The sequence below is a fragment of the Anser brachyrhynchus genome (genome assembly GCF_964034855.1).
Source record: "Anser brachyrhynchus genome assembly, chromosome: 19".
Lineage (NCBI taxonomy): Eukaryota > Metazoa > Chordata > Aves > Anseriformes > Anatidae > Anser > Anser brachyrhynchus.
In genome coordinates, this window is record NC_137712.1 from 12,120,887 (window position 1) to 12,148,079 (window position 27,193).

The 27,193-nt window shown below is 61.9% G+C and overlaps 3 protein-coding genes across 7 annotated transcripts in view; 2 read left to right on the plus strand and 1 right to left on the minus strand.

Moving 5' to 3' along the window:
• The first annotated feature begins 1,690 nt into the window (after positions 1-1,690).
• On the plus strand, positions 1,691-7,135 carry LOC308180449 (POU domain, class 5, transcription factor 3). Its single transcript, XM_080562167.1, has 5 exons — positions 1,691-2,283; positions 4,641-4,752; positions 5,082-5,212; positions 5,877-6,041; positions 6,325-7,135. The coding sequence occupies exons 1-5, from the start codon at positions 1,768-1,770 to the stop codon at positions 6,574-6,576; spliced, it is 1,176 nt and encodes a 391-aa protein (XP_080418293.1). The 5' UTR covers positions 1,691-1,767; the 3' UTR covers positions 6,577-7,135.
• FUT7 (fucosyltransferase 7) lies at positions 7,015-17,362 on the minus strand. 3 transcript variants are annotated; one of them, XM_080562170.1, is made up of 3 exons: positions 14,386-17,362; positions 13,499-13,609; positions 7,015-12,150 (listed from the first exon to the last, which is right to left on the minus strand). In XM_080562170.1, the coding sequence occupies exon 3, from the start codon at positions 12,049-12,051 to the stop codon at positions 11,008-11,010; it is 1,044 nt and encodes a 347-aa protein (XP_080418296.1). In that variant the 5' UTR covers positions 12,052-12,150; positions 13,499-13,609; positions 14,386-17,362; the 3' UTR covers positions 7,015-11,007. The 3 variants fall into 3 exon arrangements, with proteins under 3 accessions (XP_080418296.1, XP_080418295.1, XP_080418294.1); XM_080562169.1 differs by having other exon boundaries at positions 7,015-13,609; XM_080562168.1 differs by lacking the exon at positions 13,499-13,609 and having other exon boundaries at positions 14,386-17,361.
• A 2,685-nt stretch (positions 17,363-20,047) lies between these two features.
• ABCA2 (ATP binding cassette subfamily A member 2) overlaps positions 20,048-27,193 on the plus strand; it is a 43,541-nt gene continuing 36,395 nt past the window's right edge. For all 3 annotated transcript variants that reach the window (XM_080562173.1, XM_080562175.1, XM_080562174.1), the window contains exon 1: positions 20,048-20,292. In XM_080562173.1, the coding sequence (XP_080418299.1) occupies positions 20,227-20,292 (66 nt within the window). In that variant the 5' untranslated portion in view covers positions 20,048-20,226. The remainder of the gene's footprint in view (positions 20,293-27,193) is intronic.

Sequence of the window (27,193 nt, forward strand, 5' to 3'; positions counted from 1 at the left end):
GGCCGCAGCTGGAGCCCGGAGGAGCCGGGGCTGATGGCAGCGATTGGAGTCCCGCAGCGAGACTTCCGCAGCCCTGCCTGCGGAACCCGCCGGGCGCACGGCCCCGGCCCGGCTGAAACACGCACCTGCAGCCGTGACTGGGGCGGCGGTGAGGCAGAAGGGCACTGGTGGGAAGGATTCTCACCCGTTGTTTCTCACCCCAGGCAGGTCCTGCAGACACGGGACTCATTCAGGATTGCCCATGTCCCCACTAGCTTTTCGCATCCTTCAAGTTTTCCCCGGTCATTTTCCTTGCCTGCTGTCCCCTCCTAGAACTGCAGGATCGGGGCAGGTTGGTAAATGCCCAGTGAAACCAGCAGGACTCAGGAAGGGCCCCAAATCCACCTCACTTTGTCATTTTTTCACTTATATGAAAACCATCACAAGGGGGTGGTTCCAGTTTCACTCCCCCCATGCGGCAGGGCCCTGTGCTGGGCTATGGGCTGCCACTGGCGCTGCGGGTGCCAGCCCTGGGCACGTACCCCTGCTCAGCCACCATGCACAGAAAACAGCAGCAGAAACCAGCAGCAAGCCGCCTTCATCTCCAGCCTGCCAGAAGCACCGCTGCAGCACACAGTGATGGGGAGGGTGCTCCTCAAGCCTATCTCCTTGGCATATCTCAAGTGTGAGACTACAGAGGCTAAACAACAGCTCCCGGTAATCCGGGTTAATAAACAGGGAAAGGTGCTGGATCAGGCTGCCCCTGCCCTAGCTCTGTCTCCAGGTCAGCAGGTACCAGGCCTGCCTGGCCCTGCCTGGCCCCAGGAGCTGCCATGGGGCAGGCGCATCCCAGCTTGAGCCTGGCCATCAGGAGCAGCTGGCTGTAAGGAGCATCCTGGGAAGCTCCTGCCAGGGAGGAGGGAGTCTCGACCTGGGCCGACAGTTCCATTGCGAGGAGGCAGTGTGAAAGGAAAGCCCTTGAGATAGAGAAAATACCAAGCACGTCCATTGTGGAGTAGATCAGCCCGATAGCGAAGGCTGCAATTAGCCCAAGAGGCACACCCAGAGCTCTGGGGCCTCTAGCCTGCCTCCACGGCACAGCCTGCCACTGCACAGCGAGGGAGGGCAGAGCCGCGCCGCAGTGTCAGGGAGCTGGGAATGCCCAGCCTTGCCCAGGGAGCGCTGCCACTTGGATCCTGTTTCCCACTGCAAGGCAGAGGTGGAGGGGATGGACGAGTGGTGCACGAAGGCACCAGTGTCCCGGCGGCCGCCCGTCCCCAAGGCCTCAGTCTTGCCCCGGCCTCCGCTCCCACCGCTGCGGCTGTCCCCGTCCCCAAAGCAGCCACCTCCGGGGCCACCCCTGCCCTTGACGAGCCCCCGGCGAGGAGCCGCTGAGGCCGCGGCCCTGCCCGCGGGGCCGGGGTCGTCGCCGTCCCCCGTCGCGGGCGCCCCGATGGCCGCGAGCAGGGGCGGCGAGCACGTGGGGCCCCCCCGGCCCCCTCCGCCCGCGGGGCCGTCCGGCCGGGCCGCTGCCCCCTCCTCAAGGCTCAAGGGGATCAAGTTCACGCCCGACCCACCGGCGGTGGGGCCGCGCCGCGGGGGCCAATGGGGCGGGGGCCCATTTCCATACGGTCCGGCCCGGCCCGGCCCGGCCCCGCCGCCTTCAGTGGCCCCGGCGGCGCCGCAGCATGGAGGCACCGGCCGACGGCCCGCGCCCGGCCTGAGCGCGGCGGCCGGGCCGAGCCGAAGCCCCGTCGGCGCCGCATGGAGCCCTAGGCCGCGGCCATCATGTTCAGCCCGGACGGGGGGCTGCCGGCCGCCCCCTTCGGCCTCCTGCCCGACGGCGGCCCGCCCTTCCCGCGCGGCGCCTACGACGGCGCGGCCGCGCAGCAGCTCTTCTTCCCTTTCGCCGCCGAGCCCGACGGCGGCCGCGACGCCGCGGCGGCCCGCGCCTGGCTGCCCCCGGCCGCGGGGCCGCCCGCTAAGGCGGAGGCGCGCCCGGGCCGGCCCTGCCGCCAGGGCTCCCCCGAGGCCCGCGCCGCGCCGCCCGCCGCGCCCTGCTGCGGCCCCGCCTGGGCCGCCCCGCCGTGGGCCGGCCCCGCGCCCCCCGCCGCCGCCGCCGCCGCCGCCGCCGCGCCCTTCCCCAGCGCCGCCGCCGCCGCCCCCTTCCCCGCCGGTCCCGGTCACGGGCTCTGCCCCGGCACCCTGCAGCCGGGCTCCGGCGGCCTCGCCAGCCTGGGCAGCAGCGGCAGCTCCAGCGGCGCCGCCAGCGAGGGCGGACACTCCAGCGACAGCGGCGACGAGGTGAGACCCCCGCTCCCTTCCCCGGCGCGTCCCGGGCCCGCCGCCCGGCCGGGCCCCTCCGCTGCCCCCCGACGGCTGCCCCGCCCGCCGCCCCGGCCCCGCCGCGTGCTCGGCGCGCTCCGGGTCCTCGTCGACGGTCCCCGGCCTCGGCACGGGCGGCTCGCCGTCCCGACTTGGCAGCTGTCGACGGGACGGCCGCCGGCGGGGGCGGGCCAGGAGCGCGTTAGCGGAGCGTCCTCGGGACCCCGAGCCGGGACCGGGCCCCGCCGTCCCCGTGTCCCGCTGAGAACGAGCGGCTCCGGCCGGCCCCGGCGGGGGGGGGACGTTGGGAGGAGCGCTGTGCAGCCATCGGGTCCCCGCGGCTCCGACTGCCGGCAGCACGTCCTCGTCCCGGCATCGCAGCTCCCTCTGTCCTCGGGGCCTGCGCAAAGTGCAGCTTCGCGGCACAAAAAACGCCTTTGAGGTTTCTTAACGTTCCGAGGAAACGTCTGTAGAGAGAGGCTCTGCGTAGCCGTGGGGAGCGGCTGCGGAGATCGGCCCGAGGTCAGGGGACGGGACGGCAGCAAACCTGCTCGGGGCTCCGGGCTGGGAACCCCTTAACCCGCCGGGTGCCTGGCCACCCCTCCCCTCGGCGCGGCCGTGACTCCTGTAGAGTCGGGGAGGCGCTGACGAAGACGGGGACTTCCAGGCTGGCACCCAGCCGGGCCGGGGGCCATTTCCCTGCCCGCGGGGCCAGCCCCGTCCCTTCTCCCCCAGCGCAGAGACCGGGGGCTGCACGGCTACAGCCAGCCCCCGCTGCACCGCGGGGCTACACGGCTGCCTCAGCCCGACGGGCGGCCGAGGGAAGGGCTCGGCCTCTGGGGAGGTGCTTTAGAGCAACCGGGACGCTTCCGCGGCCCCGCGGGCAGCGCCCCGCCGCGCCCGGCGCTCCTCAAGCCCCCGCTGGAGGAGAGGGGGCTCCGCTCGGTCGGGAGCCCGGGGCGGCGCGGCGGGGTCGGGCCCGGGGCTCTGCTCTGCCCCGCTCAGCTCCCGGTCGCCGCGGTTGCCCCACGCCGCGCCCCGCGGGGCTGCGCCCACGCGCGACGCCCCCGGGCGGGCACCGGGACGAGAGCGGCCCCCCGCTGGCTGCCCCCGGTGAGGGCAGGCGCCTTCACTCGGCAGCGTGACTGGCGGCCGTCTTGGGGGATTTCGGTTTTAAATCTTTTCGGGGCGCGACGTAAAAGCATCCCTGCCAGCAAACGCTCGCCGGGGTTAGCAGCAGCGATGATGTGGTTGATTTCAAAGCTTTTCCGAGCTTTTCGTTTTCTGTTGTGGGTTTCTTGTTTTTGCACAGAGTTGCTGCTGTGTAAGTGGCAAAGTAAGGTTGGAGCTCCCACGCCCGCCGAGCCCAGCACGTGGGGCACCCGTGTGTGTGTGTGTGTGTTACACGGCCGGCGCCGAGCTCTCCTGCCCGCCCTGCAGTTCACGTCCTGCCGTGCTGAGCCGAGGCAGAAGGAACAGTTCTCTCCTAAGAGGGTCGGGGTGCCCCGTGGTAGGGATGCTCTGGGCTTCTTGTCGCCGATGTACTTGAGCAATTAAAAGCTGAGACTGGCCGGCAGGAGGTGTGCCTGTAAAATATGAAAAATGCGGCAAACATGACAATTGGTGAAAAGATTGCAAAATGCCCACTACAGCAGTTCGAGACTGTACTGCAGGGAGGAAGTGAAGCACTTGGGTAAGCAGCTTTCCAGAAGTGAAGTCTTGCTGTTGCAAAAATGTGCTTGAAACCCAGTCAAATCATATGTTCTTTCAAAATTCACTTTATCTGAGTCATTTCTTCTTCACTGGGCTCAGCCAGGAGAGGGGCTGGTGCCTGCCCTGCACCCCAGGGGACACGCTGTGGGGTGCGTGGTAGAGGAATGATGCTGGGGAGATTGCCAAAGCCGCCTGTGGGTCTGTGGTGCCCCTGGTCAGGCTGTGAGGGTGTGAGCCCAGGCAGAAGGGACGTGCTCCCCACACCTCAGGGCAGAGCTCCCCACACCTCGGGGCTCTGGTGCTCCACGTCCTGCATTCTGTCCCAGAAAAGGGCCAGAGGTTTCTCCTGTGTGGAGCAAGATGTGGGGGGGGGGGGGGGGGCATGAGGGGTCCAGAGCCCAGTGGAGTCCATTGTTTGGGGGTTGGGGAAAATCCTTTCTGCCCCTACCCCGTCACCCCAAGGTGGCAACGGCAGGTGTGCATCAGTGCTACCAAGGGTTGTCCACCCCTCCTTGTCCCTATCCCAGGCCCGTACTGCCCCCCCCGCCAATGGGACTCTGCTCTTTGCAGTCCCAGCCCAGGTGGGTGCAAGTTTTCCCTCTGAGTTTGCTTTTCCCTGCCAGGATGCACCAACCTCAGAAGAGCTGGAGCAGTTCGCCAAGGACCTTAAACACAAGCGCATAATGCTGGGTTTCACACAGGCTGACGTGGGGCTGGCTCTGGGCACTCTCTATGGTAAGCTTTTCTCCACATCTCTCCCCATACCTGGGGGCAAAAAGGGCAACATGGGGATGGGGCACGGGGGCAAAAGAGATTTTTGCTACATAATGACCCGCAAAAGTGGTGGCCAGCACCAGCCTGTGTTTGCTAAAGCTGCTGTTAGCACCAATGAACTGGTTTACAATAGCTGTTTCTGAAGAGTTTCTGAGTGCTTTAAGTCCCTGCCGAACCAGCAGGGAAAACGCCCTTCCTGGTGCCTGGTCCCTGGGGAGCCCTGGGGGGCTGCTGGGGGTGGCAGCTGCCCTCGGGGAGCTGTGCATAACAGCGCCTGCCTCCCCGTGCAGGGAAGATGTTCAGCCAGACGACCATCTGCCGCTTCGAAGCGCTCCAGCTCAGCTTCAAGAACATGTGCAAGCTGAAGCCACTGCTACAGCGTTGGCTCAACGAAGCAGAGAACACGGACAACATGCAGGAGGTACGGGGCTGGGCAGGGCAGGGTGTCTGGTTTACGTGCTGACAAATGAGCTGCAGCCTCTCCTGCCCTGCCCTGCACACATGCTTTTTGGGAGAGGAAGGGAGGAGCAGGCTTCTCTTGCCATGGCAGTGGCTCACCGCCTTTCTCACAGCCATGGGTTTGGTCCCGAGGGGGGGGTACCCAGTCCACCGCTGATCTGCTAAGTAGCACCCTTCAGCCAGGCAGGTGGGAGCCCAAATTCCCCCCATGTGCACCATATGACAGCAGGGGCAGCTCTCGTCTCGGAGCAGCTGACTACTGCTGGAGTCTGGGACGAGCTGGAGATGCATCTTGCTGCTCCCTGAGGGCAGGCTGGAGGGATGGGATGTAATGCAGAAAGATGTGTCCGTCTCCCCTGCCCATGCCGGTGGGGAATCAGCGGTAGGATGCTGGGAATGAGCCCAGTTGCAGTGGGGTGAAGCTCAGCAGCGAAGTCTGAGCTTTTACTGCGTCTCTCTGCACTGCTGATCAGAAAGAGGCTGTGCTGGCAGATGGTCACAGGGACAAAGCCTGCCGTCCCTCCCAGACCTCTGCAGCCAGCTCTGTGTGTGTGTCCGGAGGCTGGGGGGACATTGCCAGCCTTGGGCCACCCTGTGACCAAGTGTGTGGTCTCTCTCACTTCCAGATGTGCAATGCAGAGCAAGTGCTGGCCCAAGCCCGGAAGAGAAAACGCAGGACCAGCATCGAGACCAATGTGAAGGGGACGCTGGAGAGCTTCTTCCGCAAATGTGTGAAGCCCAGTCCCCAGGAGATCTCCCAGATCGCTGAAGACCTGAACCTGGACAAAGATGTAGGTTTGGCAGGGTTTGGAGGGTGGGGGGCGGGGGTTCCAAACAGCTGCAGTTCCTGAGCATCCACATCAGGCCAGTTTTGATACTGGAAGAAGGTGTGGGAGGGTGGCTGGAGCTGGTTGCCACCATCTGCCCCTCCGTGCTGAGCCCCAGGAGGAGCCGTGCAGGGGGTCAGGCGCTTCAGGGCCGTGGAGGTGCCACCAGCAGAAGGGTCTTGTTGCCACAGTGTCCCTGGGCTTGCAGAGCACCACTCATCCTTGCCCTGTCTCCCCTCCCTCACAGGTTGTCCGGGTCTGGTTCTGCAACCGGCGTCAGAAAGGCAAGCGGCTGCTGCTGCCCTTTGGCAATGAGACGGAGGGGGTGATGTACGACATGAACCAGTCCCTGGTGCCCCCTGGCCTGCCCATCCCGGTGACGTCCCAGGGCTATAGCTTAGCGCCATCCCCTCCGGTCTACATGCCGCCCTTCCACAAGGCCGAGATGTTCCCTCAAGCTCTGCAGCCTGGGCTCTCCATGAACAACAGCAGCCACTGAACCAGGGCAGGCAGAAGTGCGCCCCGACTGCAGCCCGTCCGTCCAGGGGCAGCGTCCTCCCCTTGCCCTGACAAGGCACGGGCATGGCTCCGGCCCTGCTCCCAGGGCTTGTCTGGGCAGTGGCTGTGCTATTTTACAGCTTTTGGGGCCTGAGGGGCTGAGGAAGGGCCGGGAGCCAAGCGTGGGGATGGTGCCCGCTCTCTACAGTTGCTCCCAGCCCTTCCCAGTTACGTGAGTTCGCTGGTCCCAGCAGCCCCCCTGCATGGGGTCAGCACCCTCCTGCCTTTCGGGGGTGTGGGGGAGAGCTCCCTCACTGTTACCTGCCAAAGCCATGCGTGCCTGGGGGCTGGGTGGAGCCGCCTGTGCCTGGCCCCTGCCGAGCTGCTCCTGTGAGAACCAGAAAAAAAGCATTTCTAAATTTTTTAGGGGTGGGGGGAGTTGTTTTTTTTTTTTATGGTTTTGGCTGTATTTCTAGTTTTTAAAAAGCAAAATTCTTTGTAGTGATCACTAGTTTCCCAGATGCCTCCTCCCTGTTACATAGAGCAGGGCTGGGGCATTGCACACGGGGAGGGGGTGGTCCCCTGGTGGGCTCTGCCCACTGCTGTGGGTGGCTGGGGTGAGCCCAGGGCTATTGCGTGATGCTGCGGGGGGAGCCCTCAGCAGCCCCAGCCTCCAGCCCTGCTCGTCCTGGCAGCGCAGGAGGGTCACCCTGTTGCCCGCCCACCGTGGCAGGCCAGCAGGGCAGGGTGGTGGGGCAGGGCCTCCCCTCCCAGCATCACCCCGGAGCCTCTGGGCCCTCTTCACTCTCTAGCCATTGTCACAGCCCTTAGCTGGGCTGCCCTGGGGCTATTCTGCAGCGGTCCCAGCCCAGGACCCACAGTGGGGCTGATGCCATCTTGTCCATGCTGCTAGCACCCCGTGCCTTTGAGCCTGCTGTAGTTGATGATGATTTTTTTTTCCTTAATCATATTCCCTCTGGCAGTGAAATAAATCTCAGTTCTTTGGGGCATGAGAGCTAGTCAGCTCTTTCCTTGCCTCCCTTATGTCCTGTGCCTGCTTGGGTCCTGCTGTGGTCACTGTCTGCAGACCACAACGGTGTCAGTCTGGGTCTGGCTGCACATGGGGGGCATGGGGGGGCTGTGCTGCTCCAGCAGCTGGACGGTGCACCCACGTGGGGCTGAGCTCCCTGCTGTGCCCAAGGCTTGAGCAGGCAGAGGGGTTACACTGAGCTTGGTTGTGAGAGTTGGTGCTGCCACAGTCTAAAAGACCCGGCTTGTCGCTGCCTGCAGCGGCTGGAGATACAGCAAGCTGGCGCCCACACCGCAGCCGGGAGCGCTGCTGAATGGCATGATCTTAAATTGCAGCTGAGCCACTGCTTCGTGCTGCTGGAGGTAATTCAGGTCAGTGGGTGCTGGCCCGTGAGCTGCTCTGGATCCAGCTCTTAACCAAGGGGCCTGGCGGCTTGTGGAGCAATGTGTCCAGCTCCAGGAACTGGGTTGCAGGTCGGTGGGGGCACACAGCCCATTTCCTTTCCTGTCTGCAGAAGCAGATGTGTTCAGGAGTGTGCACAGAGGTCACCTCCCACCCTTATGGGGCTGCTATTTTTTTCCATAGCTACTTTTTGGAAAGGCAAAAGCCCAAGGGAGTCTCAGGTGAAGGGTCCCTCCAGGGTCCACGAACAGGGAAGGGCTTGCTGGGGCGTGCTGCTTCACCACTGCTTGCAAGAGCAATATGCAAGTCCTGGGCAAGGCACATCCTGGACAGCCTCAGCATTGCCAGGTGGCCGTGCTGGTGGCCAAGAAGCCCCACGGCACTGGGGCCAGCCGGGAGCAAGGCTGTGCGGGGTGATGCCAGCAGGAGGTGCATGGGGACTGCCAAATGGGAGAAGGAGGGCACTTCCAGGGTGCGACAACTCACTGCTCAGCACCCTTGGCTGTGCAGCCTAGTTTGCTGCAGCCATCAGTCTGCACCCTCAGGGTTCTCCCTGAGCACAAGCAATTAAGTGACCAGATCTGTATTGAAACAAACTCTGAAAAGCCCCTTTATTAGCTCAGCTGCCAGTTAATGATGGTTTTGCTCTTGCTTTTCAGGGCTGGTCTGCACCCTCATTCTCGTGGGCTGTGCAGGAGCTGGCTGCTGCTCTCAGAGCACCTTGGGATCCTGCAAAGGGCAGAGGTGGAAACACATGCAGGACCCCATTGCCCTCACCCCTGTGTCCCCACTTGTTCTCTAGTACCTGGATGCCCAGGACTTCTTGCCCACAGCCTCATTTAGCAGCAGGACTCAAATCCTGGGGCTCACAGCCAGGCACAGCGCCTGCTGCAAACTGCTGTGGCCAGAGGTGCCCTTGGGAGGGGTGGGCGGGGGGTGATGGAGGCTGGCAGTCTGTGATACATTAGACCGTAGGTTTGCCTACAGAGGTGCCATTTCTGCCTGGGAAGGCTGTCACATTGCTTAGGTTTGACTCTGCAAGTTTCAACCATCTGATTTTCTGCTGCAGTTTGCGCAGCCAGGTAGGGTCCCCTCGGGGAGCAGGCTGTGGGACGCCCAGATCTCACGGGACCCCCAGATCCTGCAGCCCCTCATGGCCGTGCATGATGATGGAGAAGTGATGCAGCCAGCCGAGGCTTGTTGGGGCCGCGCTGCCATGGAGGCGAGGGCAGCACTGAGAGGGGTGTGACATGTTCCTGCTCAGTTTTCAGTTGATCCAGAAGACAAAATGAGAAACCACACTGCAGAAATCAGAAGGTTGTGGCGTGTCCTGTCAAACTGCCACATGAGGCAGGTCTGGACCAGGCTGACGCTGGGGGGGGCGGGGGGGGAACGTGTTCACAAAGCGCACACCGCAAGCGGGATCGTCCCCTCTCCTGTGGGTTATCGCCCGTGCGACCAGGTCCAGTGGGTGGCCTGCAGCTTGCTGGGTGCTGCTGGGCAGGGTGGTGGGGCTCAGGCTGTGTAGTCTTGGGGGCTGCAGTGAGGGAAACTGGGCAAAATGTGTGACAAAAGGAGTCACCGGTACTGGGGAGGTAAACGAGGAGACACATGGTGAGGTGTGGGTCTGCACACAGTGAGGCGGGGATGGAGCAGTCACATTCCTCCCCAGTTTTGCTGCCTAGCCCCGATGTCTGCTGCCAGTCCCAGATGGGTGCTTCCCCATGGAGTGCCTGGGGGCTGCCCATGCCCGGGGTGCAGGGTACCCACAGAGCAGGATGCCCTTTGCATGGTCAGGGGTGCGTGGCGCAGGCTGTAGGTGGTGCAGAGTGCCCACAGGGCAGGGTGCTTTCGGTGCAGGGTACCCACACTGCAGGGTGTGTGTGCTAGCAGGGGGCCCACAGTGCAGGATGCTCTTGGGTTCGGGTGCCTGCAGTGCAGGGAGCTTCCCAGGCAGGGTGTGTGTGCTGCAGGGTGCCCACAGTGCAGGCCGCTCGCCATGCAGTGTCCACAGAGGGGGTGCACACAGCGCAGAGTGGGATGCTCGTGGTGCGGGGGTGCCCAGGGCACATGGTGTGTGCATGGCACGGGGTGTGCGGGGGCTGGCAGTGCCAAGGGCACTGGTGTGGGGCGTTTCCTTTTGGCTCGCTGCAAAGTTCAGGACAGCACCATCTCAACAGCTTCCTGTCACAGCAGTACGTGCAGCCGGCAGTGCAAAACCACAGCCATCCTGCTCTGACTCGGCCTTGCACTGAGCAGGCTGTGATTGCTCTTGAGAGCATCCGGTGTCCTGCCAGCACGGGGACATCAGTGGCAAGAGAGCAGAAGCAGGGGAAATGGCTTCTGCAGGGCTGTGCCAGCACAGAGGCTGTGGGAGCTGGTGCGATGCGTGAGCTGCTCGTCCCTGGCTACAGGACGCTGGGTCCCTGGCAGGATGCAGCCTCTTGCCCTGAGGTCCCTGGGGACCATGTCTCTCCCATCCCGCCTCCCTCTCAACACCCTCCCCCCCCCGCCCCCGCTGCGGTCACCCAGCCGGAAACATCACCGGGGGCCTCTGCCACCATGGATTTGCTGCCCAAGTAGTGTTGGGGGGGCACAGCATGATTACAAGGGCATGAGGAGGAAAGGAAGGTTGGGGAGCTGATGGTTCCTGCTGTCCTCGCCTGCCCTCAGCCCTGCCCAGGCCCTGACAGATGGGCAGAGCCTCTGGAAACCTGTGTCATTTATTTCCAAAGCACCCTCTGGTTATGCCAGCACCATAGCAGGGTAGGTCAGTATGGGTGGATAGTCACATTTGGCAGGAAGCTAAGTCACACGGAGTTGCTCAAGGTAACAGTGTGGCAACAACAGGGCGAGTATTAGAGGTCCCACATCCCTCCCTGCACAGCATCCTGTTCTGTCGCAGGGTGCCCCACACTCCTCCCACTTTTATCTTCTGCACAAATGCATCCCTGATGTCTCTGGCAGTGCTGAGTGCCCTCAGCGCATGTCAGCCCTGCATTAGGTGTTGAACCAGCTCTCCAGGTCGGGATAGACACGGCCTTGGGGCAGGCTGGGGTACATGGCACAGATGGTACAGATGCGCTCCCTCCAGTCTGCGTAGAGCTTCACACTGTACTTCTTCTGCCATGCGAAGAACTGCTGGTAACGGCTGGAGTTCATGGTCTTCAGGAAGGTGGCCAGCTCTGCCAGGGAACTAAAGTCATCAACATGAATAAATGAGTCTGCGGGGATGAACCGCTCGTAGTTGGCCCGGGCAGGCCCCAGCACCACAGGCACGGTGCCAGCCATCAGGGAGTTCCTCCAGAGCTTCTCAGTGATGTAGTCCCGGTGGATGGAGTTCTCGAAGGCCAGGTAAAACTTGGACTTGGATGTTGTTGGCAAAAGGCAGTCTTTGCAAAGCGGATTTCTGTTTGCCTTCCCATATATGTTCACGTGGAGGTACCTGGACAGGTTCTTGTAGACTTCAGCTCTTTTCTGAGTCCTGTGATAGTTGCTAATAACCCAGGATACCAAGTTGGTTTTCGTGGGGATGTTCATGGTGGCTGACTGGTTGGGCACAAGCTTGCCATAGGGGATGAAGATGTCTGAGTCTCGTCTGTAGGTCATCACCCAGTTGAAGGTCTGTTTCCATCCTGCTAATGCTTTAGTGTTTGTGGGGGACTCCAGGGAGACCCACACCCAGTTCTGCCCTGGTGGCTTCTCCTGGGGCAGCTTGTCCCTGCCCTGCTGGAGCCTGGTGTGATGAAACACCACCACGTCTGCCTGGTGCAGGAGCCGCTGCTCCATGGTGAGCCAGCATCCCTCAATGCCGTACAGCTCACGACAAATGTCCCCACTGATGTTTGGGACCTGATCTGAAGGCCATTCCCACACCAGGACCACCAGTGGCTTAGTATGCTTGGGGGCTTCACCAGAGGTGTTAGATGAGTTGATGAAGCACTTCAGGTTCCAGAGCATGGTGACAAACAACCCAGCAGTGACCACTGCCTTCACACTGGGCCGGCCCCATGGCAGCCGTGGCAGTGGTGATGCCCGGGACATGCTGCCGGTGCTCAGCAGGGCTGGCTGTCACCTTCTTGGTGGTGTCACCTTCTTGGTGGTGTCACCTTCTTGGTGGTGTCACCTTCTTGCAGGCTGTGCCTGGGACAGAAGAAGCCAGCAAGGGCCATCAGCTCAGCTTGCCCAGCCACCTGGCCAGCGGGAGCATGGAGGAGCGAGGAGATGCTGGGGCTGGCGTGGCTGGAGAAACACTTCTCTGCGCTTCCTCCATGGCACCCAAACCCCGTAGGGCTCAGGCACAGCAGGAGCCCCCAGGCCCCAGTATACCTCTGCCCCCCTGCAGGGTCCCACCCACGCACCCACTGCCACAACCCTGCAGGGATCCCTGGCCTGGGGCAGGCTGGGGATGTGGGCAGCACCTCGGCCAAGCAAGGGGATGGGTGCATGCCATCCCGGCTGCCACAGAGGGACCCACAACTTTCACCATGTGCTTTCCATTTTTTTTCTGGGCTTTTGTGCTCTTTTTTTTTTTTTTTCCTTTAGTGTTGACTTTTAAGCTCATAAAATCCCACATGCAAAAGATAAAAGGACTTTGCCTGAGGCTACCTGTCAGGGTAGGAAAAGGCAGGAGCCGTTGCTTCTGTGTCACACCAAGCTGGTGCTGTCATTTGCATCACCCTCCCTCATGTGTTCCCCAGTGCCCCCAGTCTCTAAGGGCAAGCAGTGCTGTTGCTGAAGGGGGTGGGGAGGGCATACAGAGCCAACAGTCAGGAGCCACCTGTGCCCCTGTCACAACTGATAAGCACCACTCCCAACTGCACACACAAGGGATGCTTTCCTTGTCACTTGCTCTGTGCCTCAGTTTCCCCATCCGACAAAGAGGCACGGTCCCATTCCACACTTCTCGCTTTGCCTGGGGCGGATGTTTTGAGCTTGAAATGCAGCCAGCCTTGCCACAGCAAAGCCTGGGAGGAACGTGCTGTTCTTTCTGGGGGGCTGCAGGTTGGGGCCACATGCCAAAGGGTGAGGGAGTACCCCGAGTCTGGCCTCACAGCTGGCTGGGAGTCGCTGCAAGAAATGCTGTGAACCCACACCCCATAGCAAGGCTCCATCCCTGAACCCACTCATGGATCAGCCATCAGGAAGTCCCAAACCCCATCAGGGCCAGATCAGGGTCCTGCCTGAAACAAGCCTCACTTGTCCCAGCACCCTCCTGCAGTGATGGCAGGGCTCCTACCCGGCTTGGGGTGCTCTCCCTGGGCTTGGGGTGCTCTCCCCAGCCACGAAGACACCAAGGCTGGGAGCTGGTTGTCTTGGCACCGCATATACCCATACTTTATTTTCAGGTGCCCCAGGTTTCCAGTCCCCAGCAGGCAGGGCAGAGGGAGGTACGGGCAGAGGGGCATTTGGCTCTCCCACAGCTGGGCTGCTGTAGGTCTCCAGCTGGCGGGGCTCGGCCCGTAGGCACGTGGGAACCCCAGTCACCCACCATCCAGCATGAGAAGCGCGTCTGCACCTTCGGTCACCCCACTGCAGTGCCCTTCTGCCTGCGTCTGGCCTTGCCAAAGGTTCTGCTTCTTAACTGAGTCAGAGTTGCTCCCTGAAATAGAGAGCAGCAAGAGCAGATGCGGGGGCTGGGGGGCGACATTCAGCTGCACCAGGTGCCAGCAACCAGCTCAAAACCCCATGAGTGCTGGTCCCGAGGGCTGCACGGCTGGACACTGCCTGATTTTTTTGTCCTGCTTTGGCAATGCTTGGGTGGCCGGGCATGGAATGGGCTGCAGGCACAGCCCCGGGTGTACAGGGCGCTCCCCCTCAGTTCCTTTCCCTACCCATTTGGCAGTGTGCATTTCTGCATGTGCTGCAGCTAAATTTTTGGCAGGTCACCCACAGTGTTCAGCACCAAAGACAGTTTCCCTTTCAAGGTAACCTCTGAAAGCATATTAGATGCCCCAGCCCCACAGCCAGGCAGGAGGTGCTGGTTCCTCTGTGATTTTGGAGGCTTGTGGAAGGTGTTGCCCTGCTTTCCCAGCTGATCTGCAGCAGCTTTGCTTTTGCAAATCCCTTCCCTGCTCTGGCCTGCTCCGTCTGGCATGCTAAAATACATGAGCTAAGTTTAGGCTCCAGAAAAAAAAAAAAAATCATTATAAGAGGGAAAAAAGCTCTGCCTGCTCCCTGCACCACGCATGAGGGCACCGGTGCTTCGGGCCCCTTTGCCTGCCAGTCCCCAGCAGTGGGGACACTGCCCCACATTCAAAGGATGCTCTGGAAGGGCAGATCCTCAGGCTGGCAGCACCAGGAGCCAACCCATTGCTTAGCCCCCTCTCCCCATGTTGTGCGGCAGTGCTGGCACGTGGGCTCAGCCTGCGGACTTACTGTGGAACGGACAGCGGCTCGGCACGGCGTGGCGCGGCACAGCACGGCGCAGCACGGCACAACCAGGGCTGGTGACTGCCCACGCAGGTACTCCGGGGCAGCTGCTGGTTCTGGGCTGGAGCACTCAGGGCTTCCTCCTTTCTGTGGTTTTGCTTTGTCCCAGCCCCCAAGCAGGTCCTTCCTGCTGCTCTCACAGCGCACTCTGAGCACTTCCCCCATGTGGGTGGCAATATCACCCATGGCTGGGTGCCCCATGGCTGGGCTCCTTCTCACATGGCTGGGGGGTGCCCCATGTCAGGATGGGATCCTGTTGCACAGTGCATGTCCCGTGCTGCCCCATGGCAGTGTGCTGCACCCTGGTAGATGCTCGCAGATCTCTGTGCCTGCGCACCTTGCCCCATGGCCTTGTGTTTTCTCCCGACTCTCTGGCAGGGCTGCAGCTCCTTGCAGAAGAGACAGGTAGCCCTGTGTGGGGTTTCAGTTCCCCAAAAGGGATTTCCAAGGGGTCGTCTTTGAAAGCAAGCACAAATCATATCTCGTGTCTGCCGAGCACCTCTCCCATCCCAGCTGCTAGCCAGAACCCCAATGCCCCAGATGAGCTGTGGCTTCTCCTGGTACCTGCCCGTTTGGGGGTTTGCCCAATGTCCCTGTGTCCCTGCACTGGGGCTCATCAGTGCTCTCCACCACGTGGATGGAAGGAGCACGGCTGCCCTCAGAAGCAAGCAGGGACTGGGTTCATGCCCACACTGGCCACCTTCTCCAGCCAGGTCCCTAGGTCTCCCACCCCCTGGCATGTCTTCTCCTCCAGCCCCATGGCAGAGGAGTGCAAGGGGACAGAGATGGGTCACAGGGTGATACCAAGGAGGGGACAGCAGGGAGAGCCCCCCCCCAGTCTGGTCTGAGCCCTGCCACCCAGCCCCATCCTTGGGCGTGAGCAATGTGGAGCAGGATGTAGGCAGGGTCCGGTGCCCAGCAGGCTGCCCTGGCCACTGTGCTCCTGCCCGCAGCTGCCTCCCAGGGCAGTGCCCATGCAGAGCACGGCAGGGAGGGAGGCTGCAGGGGCTGGGCTGAGCCCGTGGGCAGCTCTGCGGGCTGGCAGTTTCTGTGCCAAAGCACATCCTGCAAACGCTGTTTTGCTGAGACCACTAGAACAGTATTACTATTATTTTGTTTACTCTTGAAAATCAGGATTGTCGTGTCTGGCTGCAGGTTCCTGGCACACACAACTCGCTCCAAAATCACCCAGAAGCAGATGAAGAGCAAGATGCTCATTTGTCTTGGAATAAACCTTTGCATTTTCTGCCTTTGCATTTTCTTCAGCCCATCGCAGAGCTGAGAGGGGTACTAACAAGCCCAGAACGTTAGCCTGGCACCATCACCAGGACCACCTGTGCTGTGGCTGGGCTGGGGGCAATTCCCTCCTGGCCAGTGCCGGGAAGGAGCAGGTGTGTGCTGGGGGTTCAGCACGTGCACGCTCCTGCTCCGTCCCAATGCCCTGCCTGCTCTGAGATGGGTGCAGGCAGGGCCCTGCCCTCAGCCTCCCCAGGGTGCCTCCTGTCTGCCACCCTGCAGCCAGGTTGAAAACAGGATGCCAGCCTGATTTTGGCTCCCACTGACTCATCTTGAAACTGTCAGCTAAAGCAGCACCAGCAGCTCCTCTGTTCTGCCAGGCCTGGGCACCTGCCCTTGCTGGGATGTTTTCTGCCAAAAGGGGAAGTGGGCACGTGCGTGCCTTTACTGCGCCTGCACTGAGAGCTGTGCCCATGCCTGGGGTCTGGCTGTGCCACTGTCCTGGTGAGGCCACCTGCCTGGTTGTTTCTTTGCTGGCATGGCTGCCTGGGCACACCTGTCTCCTAAGGCCCTGGCAGAGTGAAGAGAGAGGGGGAAACCGAGTCGGAGGCAGGGAGGAGAGCCCTGAGGCATGTAGTGCTGTCCTCTGAGTGGACATGTACTTGCATAGCATGGCATGAAGAGAGTAGGGGAGTGAGGTCCACTGTGCTCTTTGCCCCTAAACCACTCCTTGGGGGCTCTTGGGGTGCTTGAGCAGCCCTGGAGGCTGCACCCCCCATTTCACTCTTGCTTCTCTCCATCCCTCTGGCTGCCCGGTTCCTGGGAGAAGGACCACTCCCATGGGGCCCCTGCCAGCACTGTGCCCACAGTGCTCTGCCAATGTGCTGGGGCGTAGCAAGGCTCTGCGGTTTCAGTGCCACCCTCAGAGACCTCTGAGGCCAGCTGCAGTGCTGGGTTTGGGTATTTTTTCCTCCTCAGACGTGTGTCCTGTTTCCTGTTATCTTTTCTCAACTCCCTTTCTGCATCTCTTCCCCTGTGTGATTGAGAACCCTGATACTGGGCACTGCACAGCCCACAGGGCCCTGTTCCCAGGCTGGCCTGCCCCAGCCCGATTCGCTGCTGGCAGCGCTCCCTGACAGCGCTGTCCGTGCTGCTGTTCCCCAGTTCCCTGTGTGGCACAGGTGGCCGTGCCACACTGGCCATGAGGTTTCCACCAGGGATGCAGGGCAAGATGGAGCCGAAGGAGCTGTGTCCTGGAAGGCCTGGGAGGCTGCTGGAAGGCCACGGCCACATCTGCAGCTGTCAGCCACGGTGCTACCCTAGGCAGGGTTTTAGAAGCCCCGGGCAGGAATTTGCAGCTGGTGTGTGCAGGCAGCAGCCCAGGGGCATGCCCAGGGGCAGCTCAGGGGCAGAGACTGTGCCAGGCTGGAGCTGTCTTGCTCAAACCCAGGCTGGCAGCTGGGGTCTCTGCCAGCTCTGCCCAGCTGGGTGGAGAGCAGCCAGCATCTGTGGACAGGCCACGGGCCATCAGGTAACGCCAGCAGCACCCGGAGAACTGTGGGTGGGTGGTTGCTGCCCTCTGCAGATGGATGGATCCTCTGCCCATGGACCAAGGAGCAAGACAGCCCTGTGAGAAGTGCTCAGGCTCCAGGTCCAAGGAGGGATGGGCAACCAGGTTCTCTGGGGCTGTGCTGCCCCATGTCCCACTGCTGTTGGTGTTCAGAGTCATGCCAAGCAGAAGACTGGGGAAGCTCACCAAGACATGACCCAAGGCAGTGGAATGGAGGGAGGTGAGAGACCAGGTCACGGGCACTGCTCCGTAACCCCACTAGTAACTCACGCTACTGCCCCCTGCCCTGAGCTGAGCAGGGTGGGGTTTTATGAAGTGTGGGGTGAGGGACAAACTGCTTGCAGTCTCTCAGGAACAGTGAGAAGCTGGGTATATGCTCAGGGGGAAGGAGGGTGCATACATCCCTCCTTCCCCAGGGACCAACAAGAAGCCCCTGTTGGAGCAAAGGCCTTGGCCCTGGGCTGACCACTGTCTGAAGCACTGTGGCCTGTCTTGGTGCTGCTGGACACAGCAAATACCACTGGGGTTTTAAAGCAGGAGAAATGCTGGTCAGCCTGGTGGCATCCCAGCATGGCAGCCCTGTGACTCCAGCCAGCGGAGTGTGGTGAAAAGGCACAGAACCAGCCCTGACATCCCCAACCTTGGCACCTCTCCATGCCAGGGAGCTCAGGTGCCCGCCCCCCACGCTCCCTGGGGGCTGCCCCACTGCTGCCCTCACAGAACAGCCGACCTCCACAGGGCACCTTGGCACCCAGTGCCCCTTCACCACTGCGTCTCCTGGGTGACCCTTTGTGCTTGGTCACTGCCCAATGGCCCTGGGAGGTGACACCCACCTGACAGAGATGCCATGCAAGGTTTTGCCCAGAAGTTTTCTGAATAATGGCACTTTGTGGCAGGACAACAGGAGCTTTTGTCATGCCCAGGCAGCTGCTCCAGAGCAGTGCCTGAAACACTGTCACCCTTAGCAACAAAACTTGGAGCCGGGGCAGCCAAGTCATTCACTGCTCTGGCTGCACTTAACCCTGACAGCAGCACAGAGACAAGATGGTTGAAGATAGCATCAACAGCGGAGAGGGAGCAAGGGGGTACAGAGAGCCAGGAGGGAGCTGGTTGGAGGCAGGGACAGGGCAGAAATGAAACAAAACAGGGGAATGGAAAGAGAGGGGGAGGGATGGAAGGATGGCTGGCTGGTTGTCTGTATGGAACGAAAGAAGGAAGGAAGGGAGGAAGGGTAGATGTCTGTCTGGTTGGTTGGATCAACAGGACAGAGTGAGGGGAGGGACAGAGCTGGCCTGGTTCAGTACCTGCTGGTGTTGAGGACATCCTTCCCAGCCTCAGAGTCACAGCTGGGATGGGGCAGAGCTTGCTGCAGGCAGCTGGTCCCCTCCAAGAACAGATGTGGACAGCCCACCACTTCTCTTGCCCACACATTGGTTGGGCAGGAGCTGGGCAGCCAGCAGCCAGCTGGGCTGAGGGCAGCCAGCACACAGGGACACCAATGCCAACCTCACATGCAGGCAGCCTGGGCAGCCAGCCCCTCCAGGCCACAGCTCATAGCAGGCCCATCAGGGAAGCAGGTCACTGCTGCGTGACAGAAACAACCATCACGAGAAGATTGCACCATTTAAACCCCTAAATAATCCGTCCCTCTCCACTGTACCAAGGAAGGTCATTGTCCTGAACACTTCTTGGGGTGAGATGCGCACCATGGCTGCAAAGGGCTTGCAGTGCCCACTGCCCCACCGTGCTCACCTTCTGGCGATGCGCTCCCCTGAGGCAGGTCTGCCCTGGAGGAACAGTGGTGGAATGGTGCAAATTGCTGTGAGATTTGTAACCCCCACTCTCAAAACTGACATCAGGGCATTTTACAAGGGCTGTTGAATGCCAGGACAGCAGCTCTACCGCTCTTCCACTGCCCCATGGCTGTCAGAATGGAGATAAGCAGTGAGGTCCTGTGGACCAGTAAGTCTCACTGACAGAGCATCCCTTTGCCTGGGGCAGGAGCCCCCCTCCTGGCCAGGCCATACAGCATGGGCAAGCCCGGGGTGCTGTGGTCAGCTCAGCTAATGTCCTTCTGGGCCTTCTTGGCCATGCACCCAAGGGCTCTGTGCCTTGGTTTCCTGAGAAGCAGGAATGACAAGCACGCACCCTTCGGCACAACCTGGCTTGCAAAGTGCTTGGTCGTCCTTGCACGATCCTACCTCCGGGCCCAGCACAACTGCCCCTGCTGCAGCGAGGGGCAGCTGGCTACCGACGGTCTTCTTCCTCCGCGGCAGCACGGCGGGCACCCACGAGTTTCGTGAACCGATGTGGGACCCCCTCCCCAGGCCCTCCGCCCTCCCAGGAGCCGGCTGGCGCGGTCACTGCCAGCCTCACCACCTCTCCTGCCCTCTCCTGCAGGAGCTCACACCCCTGTCGCCCTGAGCCCGGGGGGTCTGCGAGCGCAGCGCTCGCCCTGCCCGGCCCGCCAGCCCCCGGCAGGCCTCTCCCCCACAGCCACCCCGCCGTCGCCATCCTGCCGCAGCAGGGCCCCGGACCGGCGGCGGTGGCAGGGCCCGGGCCCCGCCGCCCTGGGCCGCAGCACGACGCCTCCAGGCCGCGGCAGCCCCGGGGCGGGCGGAGGGGGTCGCACCGCGGCCCCCCGCGGCGGACACGCGGGGGCTGCGGCCCGGCGGTGCCTTTAAGGGGCGGCGGCGGCAGGCGGCCCCGGGCCGGGGGCGGTGCTGCGCAGGGCCGGGCCGGGCCAGGCCGGGCCGGGCCGGGCAGGGCAGGGCACGGCCCGACGGGTGGGGGGAGGGGCACGGGCACGGGCACGGGCACGGGGAGGTCTGCCCGCCCGCCCGCTCCCAGTCCAGCCGAGCCTGCCGCGGACAAAGGCGGCGGCGGCCTGGGCATGGCGGTGGGCGGCGGGTGAGGCGCGGTGCCGAGCGGGGCGGGGCGGAGCGGGGAGCGCCCTGCGGCGGGGCCGGCGCGGCGCGGCCATGGGGTTCCTGCACCAGCTCCATCTCCTGCTCTGGAAGAACGTGACGCTGAAACGGCGCAGCCCGGTGAGAGCCGGCGGGGGGGGGCCTGCTGCGGGGCTGTGGCCCGGCCCGGGGCGGGGGGGGGGGCGGTGAGCGGCAGCCCCCGGCCAGAACCCGCCGGGGTCCCCCGCGGCGGCTCCGCCCGTGCAGCCGGCGGGGGCCGGCTCGGTGCTGCGGGCGCCGGCATCGCCAGCTCTGCGCTCCTGGGAAAGCCGGGGTGGCCGAGCCCTGCCGGGGGCAGCGAGGCGACGCGTCCCCCTCCCGGTGCAGGCTTGGGGTGCGGGGCCGAGAGAGCCTCCTCCGCGGTTTGGGGGCTGGCTCTGCTCCGTGCCCGGCCGTCCACCTGCTTGGGCAGGAGGGCAGCCCCGTGGGGCCGTAGGCTGCGCGTGGCTGGGGGCTTGACATCCCCGCGTGCCGTTGCGTGCGCTCTGGAGCCAGGCTGTCCTGGGCTTGGGGCTGCTTGTGACGCCTTTGGGTGCCGGTCCTCTCTGTTCCCTTGCTGCAACCCTTTTCTTCCTGTCGGTTAGGCTCTGGAGATGAATAATGCATGTGGCGGTGGATGCAGAGATCTAGTGATGTCCGCTCGCCTCGCAGGCCAGAGAGAGAAAGTGTGGATGCTGTCTATTTATAAACCCACAGAGCAGCTGAAAAACACCCCTCCTTGCCCGGCTGCCGGCATCTCTGCGTGCCCTGGCACAGGCTGGGCAGCTCAGTGGCGCACGTTTTGTAGCAGCAACAGTTAGGTCTCTCGCCTGTCCCTGCTCCCACCTCGTGCCTGTGGGAGCCGTCCAAGCCCTTGGCAGCAGCAGGCACTGTGTATGGGTGCCTGCATGAGGAGTCCAGGGCTGCTGATTAGACTCTCTCCCCTCTGCCCAAATGCCCAGCACGTGCAGCTCCTTCCTCCCTACCTTGGACCTGTCTCAGCTTCCAGAAGCACTGGGCGTTTGCAAGCTCTGTTTCTGGTCCCAAGGGCCGCGTCTCTGGTGTGGGAGAGCCTTCCCAAGTTCTTGATGTCTGCATGCTATAAATAGGCTTCTAAATTGTATGTGGGTCAGGGCTGTGTCTTCCTAGGGTGCTGGAGAGAGCTGCTCCTGCTTTTTGGGCATGAGGTCGAGAAACCTGGTCTATCCCGGGGGTTTGTCTTTGCTCTGCCCGCTCCTCAGCTCCCAGGGAGGTGGCAGAGGAGGCAGGTTCCCACCTCCACCTGGCTGCTGGTGGAACTGGCTTGAACCGCACGCTGTGCACATCCGTTCCGGTGCACATCCATACGGGTGCGTGCATTTGTGTGTGCTGGGGTTGAGAAACTCGTTTAACCCTTCTTTGGCCTCTTCTGCCCAGTGTGTCTAGGGGAAGGCAGGCCTGATCCTGCCAGGCAGGTGGGGGATGCGATGGGGGGTGCTGGGGCAGCCTCTGCCGCACAGATTGCGGGTCTGTAGGGCCCACGTGTGGGAAGGGCTGGAGGTGAGGTGCCGGTGGGGAAGGGCTGCTGAAGGTCCTGGCCGAGGAGGAACCCCGAACCCCATCGCGAAGGGCGTGGGCTGGCCGGGGGAGGGGTGCGCTGGGCACGGAGGGAGCTGGTTATTTTTAGAGGATGGGGGAGGGTAGCGAGCTGCTGCTCCCAAGCTGGTGATTCTCTTTCCTCTTCCCCCTCCCAAATATCCTGCAGGCCTGATCCTGCGTGTTCTCCTTCGCCGGCAGCATGCGAGCCTTGGGCCCTACTTCATCCTGGCACATGGAGCGCTGGAGACAGCTGGGGGTGCGCCGGGCCAGGGAGGGCACGGGCAGGACCGGACCGAGGCTGTGCCATGGGCAGGTGCCCACCGGGGCAGCCCCTGCACGGTGGATGAGGGTGATGCTCTCGGCTGAGTCATCCCCACCCTGTGCCCTGAGTGCAGCCAAATGGTTGTGGCCGGGGACTGCCTCGTCCCTGTGTGTCACAGACCCCTGTCCGCAAGGGCCAGCAGGCCTACACAACTATGTTGGGTCTCGACAGCTGCCCCTGGTGTCTGCTGGCCCTCAGCAGCTGCCCCAGACCTGGCCACCAAGCCCGACAGGTTTACAGTGTGGGGCTGCGTGCATCTTTTGGGCACCCGTTTCTCCATGCCTCCTCAGCTCTGCAGGCAGTGCAGGAGTGCAGTGCAGAAAGCTGCAGTGTGGCTGCCAGCTCCCAGGCTGCTGGGCAGGCAAGGAGGAGAGTGAGGAGCCTGGGCCCAATCACCTCTGTGTGCAGGGGCCGTCATCTGAGCGGGGCCGGGGAAGGGCTGGCACCTCCTTGCCCCCAGTGATGCCACATGAGGGTGCAGAACAGCAGCCCCATCCCAAAGAGAGAGCTGCCCCTAGCACAGAGCATGGTCAGTGGCTGGATTTGGTGCAGCCCCTTGGACGTTTGTGTCCTGAAGACATGGGTGCCTTATGCGTGTCACCTGAGCTGATCTCTTGCTTCCTTGAACTCCTGCTGCGTCTGAGTCCTGCAGTCACCTCGCACTCCCCTTGTGCATGAGGACGACAGCCTGCCTGCTCCCAAGGCAGCTCTGCGCCCTCCCAGCAGCTCGGGAGCAGAGCTGGCTGGTGCTGGCAAGCTAGGGCAGAGTCAGGCCTGTGCCAAAATCCAGCATCGTCAACCTCTGTGGATCCCTGCAGCTTGCTCTGCCGGGGGGGGGGGTGTGAGGCACACCGCCCTTGCCCAGGCTCCATCCAGAGCTGGACATCTCGCCAAGGGAAACCAGCCCCTGAATCCCTTGGGCTGACCCAGTGGTGCCAGGCAGAGGTTAGTGGACCAGGCTGGGTTGATAAAGCGCGGAGGAGCACAAGACCCTTCCCTGGCTTAGGTTCACCCTGGGGAGTCAGAGGTGGTGGTGGGATGGGAATGGGAATGGGCGGACTTCTGGCGCTGTCATGGAAGGAGCGTGGTGCCTGGGCTGCCCTTGCTCTGCTGGCAGCTGACTGTTGGCGTGGGGCACTGCACTAGGGTGCATGCCTCAAACCGTAGTGTCCTTTCCTTCCTGGTAATGCCTGGACCGGAGCCCTGGGGCAGCAGGGCAGGGGACAGGGAGGGTTTATCTCCCAGGCAGATGCCTTGTGCTTGGCAGAGCCCGTTGCTGCAGGCTCTGGGGCTCAGGAGAGCTGGGGCCAGTCTCTTGCTCTGCCACTGAACTGTTGGTGGCCCTGAGAAAGTCGCCTTCATCCTGGCACCCAGACTTGGGGGCTGTGGCTAGGTTAGCGCTCCAATGAGGTACGGCAGCGGTTTTGAAACAGACTTTTTCCTCAGGCTCTGCACTTGCTTAGGGCTCAGCTTGTCCACTTGAGAATGTAGCAGTGGCAAGTGCCAGCCCTGTGCAGGGTGGCCGTGCTATCAGGCAGCCGTGGGAGGGGGTCCTGACCCACTGTGCAACATGTCACTGTCTTCTGTGACTCTGCTTCCCAGCCCTTCCCGGGGGGGGGGCTTGCTTTGCCCTGGAATCTTGGTCCTGCAGTGGTGGTGTCAGAAACCCTTGCTGCGGTCTTGAGACGTGCCATTATGTGTGGGCTCAGCAGAGAGGAGGCAGAGGAGCTGGGCCGACCGCAGGATCCATGGCTACAAACAAAAGCAGGGCAGGAGCATACCAGAGCTCGACATCACTTCATCTGTGGAAGAAACTGGCAAAGAGCAAGGACATCACCAGACAAACTTACCTACGGTACCTGTGCTGCTAAGCTCCTGGGTGGTGGCCGAGTTGGGCGCTGTACCTTGGCTGTGTCGTAGCACCCGTGTAAGGATTTGAGCCCAATCTGTGGGAGTCTCTGACTGCCCAGAGTGGCTGATCTGTTCTAGGGGCTATTTGGGGGTTTGGTTGTGATTTTTATTTTTCCTAGGGTAGAATTTGAGGCAGGAGCCCTGGGGCATTGGAGGTTTGAGCAGAACAGCATCACCTCAGGATGGAGTGAAGCCAGGGCTCCCCCTGTCCCAAGCACAGGCAATTCTCGGGTGCAGATGCTCAGCAGTCCTGAACAGTGCAGGTTTGAGGATTTCTTTGCACAAAGGAAAAATCCACGACCTATGGCACCTTGACTCTGCTGGGACTGGTGGTGAGCAGAGCTGTGTGTATCTTTAGGGATGGGCTCTCAGATAACTGTCAATAGTTAATTAAACCTACACAGGATGTAAAGTGAACAGGTGAACTCTCAAGTTACCCCAGGCTTTGTGTGAGGGTAGAGCCAAGCGTGTTTAGCCATCGTTCCTGGTTGCTTTCTGTGCAAACATGTCTGGGACAGGAAAGCAAGTGTCACTGGAGTTCCCGGCTTTGAAGTGCCAGTGATGGAAGGGTGCTGTTGTGTTTGATTTTACATTTTATTTGAAAGTGCTGGCTGCGCGGGACTCTTTTGGAGGAATGATAAAGAGGAGTTGAGACTCCAGGAACCGCTTCTGTGCCTCACCCTGGCCATTTGGGAGCTGCTGCAGCAATGCATGTACCAGGACACAGTGCACAGGCCTGGGGCCACAGCACCCAGTTCCTGACGAGGAGCTCCCAGAAGCTTCTTCCCAGCGCTGGATGGGAGCGGGGATCGGCCTTGGGCGGGGTTTGATCAGGCCGGGCTCTGCACTGACTCAGGATGCTCTTTGCCCCCCTCTTTGTTTGCAGCTGGTGCTGGGGAGGCGGGGGTGGTACGCACAGGCTGGGCCGGTGCTGGCGCAGCGCTGCCAGGCAGCATCCCCGTGAATCACCACCACAGCAGGAGGCTGCTCGCGCGCTGCTGCAGGGCTGGTGCAGGAACAGCACAGGGACAGTGCGGCCAGGCCTGGCCCGGCAAGGGCACCTGTTGCAGAGCGATTCACAGCCACGGCACAAGCTGCTGCACTGCTCCTCCCCTGCAGCCAGGCTCTGCCTCGCTCCGTGGCCTCTCCCTTCCCACAAAGTGGAGCGGGGCGGCAGTGCCTTCCCCATACTGGTGTGTGGTCATGGCCCTGCAGGCGCTGGCACCATCCGGCCTGTGCTAAGGCCAGGCACCTCTTGCCAGTGGGAGGGTGGATGTGTCCTGAGCTCGTGTGGGCATGTGGGACCTGTTTCACTGTGTGCTGCTTGGCATGAGCCAAAGCCGTGAAGGGCAGTGCACTTTTAGTGGGCAGCACTGGGGCACTGTACAGGGGGGATGCTGCAGGGCTCTCCAAGGGGCTGTAGGTGCTGTTTGGAGGGCAGCAAGGGGCTGTGAATTATTTCCTTCCCTCTTCACGTGCAAAGCTCCAGAGGAGCAACAAGGGGCCAAAAACACTGGATGCTGTGTTGTGCCTGAGCCTCAGCCTTCCCAAGTGCAGCAGGGCTCACATCCAAGGTCTGTGCATGGCAGAGCTTGTGCTTCGGGGGGAGCAGACGTGGTGCTGGGCTGCCAGGACTGCTTGGGAGTTGACTTAAGCTGGTCTCCCCCTCTGCAGGTGTTGGTTTGGGTGCGGAGAGGAGGTGGAGGGGTAGGGGCTTCGGTGCTGAGAAGTGACACCCACCTGGGAGCAGTGCTGCGGCCAGTCCAGGAGCTGGTCCAGCATTGTCGCTGGTGCCACATCCTGATGGACCCTTCCTGCTGGCACTCAGTGACAGCAGTGCCCTCTCACTTCTTTACTGGGAGGGTGACAGAGCACTGGGACAGGTTGCCCAGAGAGGTTGTGGAGTCTCCTCCTCCGGAGATATTCAAAACCCACCTGGATGCCATCCTGTGCAAGGTGCTCTAGGTGATCCTGCTTGGCAGGGGGGTTGGGCTAGATGATCTTCAGAGGTCCCTTCCAACCTCAGCCATTCTGTGGGGCTGGCACAGGGGAGGAGCTGTCCTTTGCTCTCCTGTGGCTCCCCTCTTGGGGTCATGAGAGGCTTCAGCAAACCCAGGCAGGGATTTCCTTGTCCTCCAGACACATCAGGACCTCCAGCTTCCCCAGGCTGTCCCGAGCCAACAGTGCCAGTGCTGTGTGCTGGGCAGAGCCAGAGGCAGGTTATGAGGAGTGGAGAGGGGTGGCCGTGGGACCAGTGACAACGGGCACAATTTGGGCCAGATGAAATTGCGACTAGACATGGGATAATAGCAGCCAGACCCAGTGGATGGGCCAGTGGGGTGGGCTTGGCGGCCCTGGTGTGACCAGGGTTGTACTACAGGTGGCCCCATGGCTTGAAGCAGGCCCTGCTTTGTCTGGAGCATGGTACAGAGACCGGGGCTGGAGGGCAGTCACTAACGGTCAGGGCACAGGCCAGACATGGCCTTTTGGGTGTCCTAGCAGGGCTGGGGGTGCTCAGCCAAGTGGTGACCACCAGTGGGTGCCAGTGTCTGGATCCCTGCTGGGGTGCCACAACAGAACTGGCCCTGGATGTGGAGCATGCCTGGCGGGGAGCTCCACTCGGCTTCCTCTCTCAGGTACTGTGGGTTTGTGCAGCTCTGAACACTGCACTGGGATGCTGGGGTCTCTGATAATCTTCTCTCACAGGGACCACAACGTAACCCATTTGTACTTCTCAGCTCTAAGACCATATTTGCAGTAAGCAGGTATTTGATGATGCTGCAACTAAAGTTTGGAGCCATCAATGCACTTAAAATATTTCCTCTAGTCTTTAAAGTTGGGGCGTAGATTCTCAAGGAGATGAACCACTGTTCCCTGGGCCTCCTGCAGGCTGTCACCTTCTGCTTGGTGGGCAGGAGAGACTGGTGGGGAAATGGCAGCAGCAGGGCTCTGCTCCCTCCCTCCTCCCCAGGGAAGAGGTCGGGCAAACCCTGCCCCTCCCTCTTAGGTTCAGAACAGGGGCTCACCACAGGCCAGCCTTGACTGAGCTGTGTAACGTGGTGCTACTATGCCTGGATCAGGCCCAGTAAATATCCTTGCTTCTGCCAGGGGAGCAGCCGTCCTCCCGTGTCCTGGTGACAGACCAGGGCTGGGGAGGGTGCTGGTATGGTAGTTTTGGGGTGGAGGGACCTT